General features: G+C 54.0%; 1 protein-coding gene across 1 annotated transcript in view; it reads left to right on the top strand.

Moving 5' to 3' along the window:
* The first annotated feature begins 2861 nt into the window (after positions 1-2861).
* The window catches only part of DNM2 (dynamin 2), a 53423-nt gene continuing 51874 nt past the window's right edge, over positions 2862-4410 (top strand). Inside the window, exons 1-3 of the mRNA XM_006161586.3 lie at positions 2862-2974; positions 3970-4010; positions 4088-4189. Coding sequence (XP_006161648.2) covers positions 2862-2974; positions 3970-4010; positions 4088-4189 — 256 coding nt within the window. The remainder of the gene's footprint in view (positions 2975-3969; positions 4011-4087; positions 4190-4410) is intronic.

The raw sequence follows: 4410 nt of genomic DNA, 5'->3' as shown, positions 1-4410 counted from the left end.
CAGTTCAGTGGTTTCTGGAAGTATAATCCAATGGGTCCCAGGGCGCCTGGTGCCTCCCAGCCCGTCCTGAGCCTCTTCCTGGGGCCCCTCCTGCAAGGCCACCTTCTCCTGTGTGTTCCGGAGCCCGGGGTGTCACACTCGGCTGGGCTCTTCTGAGGCTCTGATTGTTCGTTGTCTGCGCTGGACGCTGGTGGCGTCTGGGGTGTCATCATTGTCCTCATGGTGCCTGGTGCCTCGGCCACACCCACACGCAGTCATAGGACGGCTCACGCGAACATCAGTGGTTCAGAGCCTGGCCCTGGCTTCAGCGTTGCTGGAAGCTTCAGCCTCAGAGTGAGCTGAGAGGTGGGGGCGGGGGGTTCTGGGGGTGTGCTGGTGGTCGGGGGACGCAGACCCTGTGGTTGCAGTCCCTGTTTCTGCCACTCCCAGATGTTTGTGACCTTGGGCAGGCGCCCAGCCTCTGGGCCTCGGGCGTGTCTAAATAAGCCAGCATCGGACCTGGTCTGATGGGTAATCCCTGGAAAGTTCTCAGCACTTTGCTTGGCGACCAGTGGGTGCTCAGCAATTTCAGATACTCCAGTAAAAGAGAAGGGGTGACCAGGAGGTGGCATAATGGGTATGTCACTCAACTTCCACATAGTCGACCCTGGTTCGAGTCCCGGACCTGGAGGCTTAAAACACACCAGGTGCGTGTGCATGCGCGCCCAAGGTCCTGAGAGGAGAATGGAGAAGGGATTGCGGTGTGGCCATCCTCCCTAGAGGGTGATTCCTCGCTTTCTGTCTCTCTGGTGAATGCACATGCCCTATAGCAAAAACACCTTGTTGGCCCACCATGGTTCAAATCCCAGCCCCGCTGACTTGAAAAACACACTCGGCATGTGGGCCCCATATCAGACAGGATGAAGAAAGGGAAAAAGCCTCTCCAAAAAAAAAAAAAAGGAACCAGCAGTTATCCCAGCCCCGCTGACTTGAAAAACACACTCGGCATGTGGGCCCCATATCAGACAGGATGAAGAAAGGGAAAAAGCCTCTCCAAAAAAAAAAAAAGGAACCAGCAGTTAGCGTAATGGCTATGTTGCTAAACTGCTAGCCCCGAGCTGCCCTTTCCTGTCAGAATCTCCTAGAATTGACCTGCATTTGTGACCTTTCTCTGAGAGTTAATGTCGATACAGTAAATCGCACAAATCTTTTCAAGAATTATTTATTTGGGACCAGCAGTTGGTGTCACTGGACTCCCATGTAGTTGACTGTGGTTCACATGCCGGGCGCGTGTGCGTGCCCCAGAGGGGATGGTCACGCTGCAATCCCTTCTCCTCCATTCTCCTCTCGGGATCTTGGGCACACACGCACACGCGCCCGGCGTGAGTTTTAAGCCACCGGGTCCGGGACACGAACCACAGTCGACTACATGGGAGTCCAGCGACATAGCCATTACGCTAACTGCTGGTTCCCTTACTTTCTGACTCTGTCTTTCTCTCTTTCTGGTGAGCACACATGCCCTATAACAAAAACCTCTCCAAAAAAATAAAAAAGGTTTATTTTACTTTGTTATTATTATTATTATTTTAAAAACTTGCTATAGGCCATGCTTGCTCACGAGAGAGAAAGCAAGCCACCAGACCAGGTCCGGTACCCGAACCATGGTCAGCCACGTGGGAGTCCAACACATTAACCACCACACCACCTGCTGGTCCCCAATCCCACAAATCTTAAGTGGAGTTCATGTCAGAAAGTTCAGGGTGGCCCCATCCCCTCGTGGCTAAGGGAGCCAGCTCACACGTGGCTAACCATGGTTCGAATCCTGGCCCTGGCAGCATGTGTGTGCATGCCCCAAATCCCATCAGAGCGCAGAGATGGAGAAGGGATCGCAGCTCGATTATGACCCACTGGAGGCTGCTTTTATCTTTGTCTCTCTGTCTCTCTGGAGAGTCATGCACCCTCTGTCAAAAAGAAAAAAAAAAGCCTCCAACTTCCTCCACGCCCTTGCAGGCAGTTCCCCCAAAGACAGCGCCGCTCTGATTTCTATCGCCAGGGACGAGTTTTGCTGGTTCCGGTCCACCCTGTGACTCGGCAAGAAAAACCAGGGCATACGTGCACAGGGGGCGTGTCTGAGAAGCACATGTCCGAGAGCTTGGTTTGTCATGGCCCCAGGACCGGCCCTGGACCCATCGTCCTGTGTCTCGCACCAATTTTGGGCAGGCCAGACATTCTTCCAGGCGCAAACCCCGTTTAAGTTCCCTAAACCCAGGTCCAGCCCCGACCTAGTGGTTGAGGGAGCCCGAGCCCGGGATCCCATGTGGCCGACCGCAGTTCCGGTGTGGCCCCAGCGACTTGAGCAGTGTCGGTGTTTCTGCTCGCCCAGGATCAGGATCGGAGGGAATGATGAGTGGGGAGTGGGGATGGCAGTGGGGTGCTCCCTGCCGAGGGGTGCTTTGTCCCTCTCCCTCCCTCCGTCGCATACTGGCAAGTACACAGCTCTCTGGCAGTTAGAAAAAAAGAAAAAGAAAAAGAAAAGCCCCTGAGCCTAGATCATCTCTCCCTTTCATGTGGAGCAGCAGTTACTTTCTTGACTTTAATGTGCTCCACACGGGACCAGCAGTTAGCGTAATGGCTATGTCACCGGAACCCCGTGTAGGCGACCGCGGTTCGAGTCCCGGACCCAGTGGCTTAAACTCACGCTGGGCGCATGTGTGCATGCCCAAGATCCCGAGAGGAGAATGGAGGAGAAGGGATTGTGGCGTGGCCGTCCCCCCTGGGGGGTGATTTCTCGCTTTCTGTCTCTCTGTCTGTCTCTATCCTTCCGGTGAGTGCACGCGCCCTATAGCAAAATCCTCTCCAAAAAAAAAAAAAGTACTCCGGACATGCCAGCCGGCTTCAGTGTCCACCTGACTCTTTGGCTGGACTCTCTGATGGAGCGGGGCGGCTTCCTGTTGTCCCATTTCCAGGCTTCCAGGCGTCCTCACTGCACATCAGTGTAGGCTACTCCCTCAGGTTTCCTGGGGTGGTTGTGCTGCAGTGATTTAAAAAAAAATTTTTTTTTTTTAAATTGATCGTTATTATGGTTATTTTTAAAATTTGACCAGAGAGAGAGGAGAAAGTGAGAAAGCAAGCTGCCAGGTCCGGGACTCGAACCACAGTCAGCCATGTGGGAGTCCAGTGCTGCAACCTCCACACCACCCTCCAGCCACTAGTGCCACAGCGATTTTAGTGTGAATAGATAAGATACATTTTTTCCCTAACCAGCTTTATGAATGGGTCCTTGACATACTATGAAATTCACCCATGTCTAGGGTAGTGAAGTTCAGCCCATTTCAGTCCGTAGAATTGCCACTGAGTTTTGGAATGTTTCCATCACCCCAGCAAACCCACTCCCTCAGTTTTCCTACCTCGGGTGTCCACTGGCCCTCTTTTCTTTTTTTTTCTTTTTTTGGAGAGGTTTTTGCTATAGGGCACGTGCGCTCGCCAGACAGACAGAGAAAGATGGAGAGACAGAAAGCGAGAAATCACCCCCCAGGGGGGATGGTCACGCCGCAATCCCTTCTCCTCCATTCTCCTCTTGGGATCTTGGGCACGCACGCACACGCACCCGGCATGAGTTTAAGCCACCAGGTCTGGGACTCGAACCGCGGTCAACTACATGTGAGTCCAGTGACATAGCCATTACGGCAACTGCTGATCCCCTGGTGCTTGCTTTAAAGCCGCTAGGTCCAGGACTCGAATCATGTGGTCAGCCATGTGAGATCCAGCCGCCTTAACCTCCATGCCATGGGCTTACCCCAGTGTCACCTTCATAGCATATACATGGCATTGTATTCATTTAAAACTCAGAGACAATGCATCGATCTTTTTTGGAGTGTGGAGGGTACTGTTCAAATACTTGTCAAGGAAAGGACCCTCCGGGCATGCTGGGTTTGACCTAGCCTGTTCGCCATGACCTTCATTCCAGTCCCTGTCCCACCCCCTCCCCAGGAGCCGCCAAGCCTACAGCAGTCCCCAAGGCCCCCGCAAGGGTTGGTGTCTCTGCTGAGGTCACCCAAATCGCAAGACAGGCAGTCACATTTCCTGCCACACAAGCCGGATGCGTGAGTGATTTCTGTCCTTTTTCTCCCTCACAGGGACTTCCTTCCCCGTGGTTCCGGAATCGTCACCCGCCGGCCTCTCATTCTGCAGCTCATCTTCTCCAAAACAGGTAGGCCGGGGCGGCCCACAGCGCGGGCAGGAAACACCCGGTGAATTTTGAGGGTTGGAGGACAAGGGTGGCGTCTCGGGGCCTGGGCTGCCGTCGGCGTTTGCATCCATGGGTTCCACGTGGGTCGGGAGGTAGAAAAACACCCTGAAAAGCCCCCACCCGTGACCCGGATACCAGGTGGTAGTTGCGGTCTGTTGTTGATGGCGCATTCGTGCTGAACC

The sequence above is a fragment of the Tupaia chinensis genome, unplaced genomic scaffold (assembly GCF_000334495.1).
Source record: "Tupaia chinensis unplaced genomic scaffold, TupChi_1.0 Scaffold138665_1, whole genome shotgun sequence".
Taxonomy (NCBI): domain Eukaryota; kingdom Metazoa; phylum Chordata; class Mammalia; order Scandentia; family Tupaiidae; genus Tupaia; species Tupaia belangeri.
Note: the sequence above shows the minus strand (reverse complement) of the source record. Positions and strands in the feature narration are given on the sequence as shown.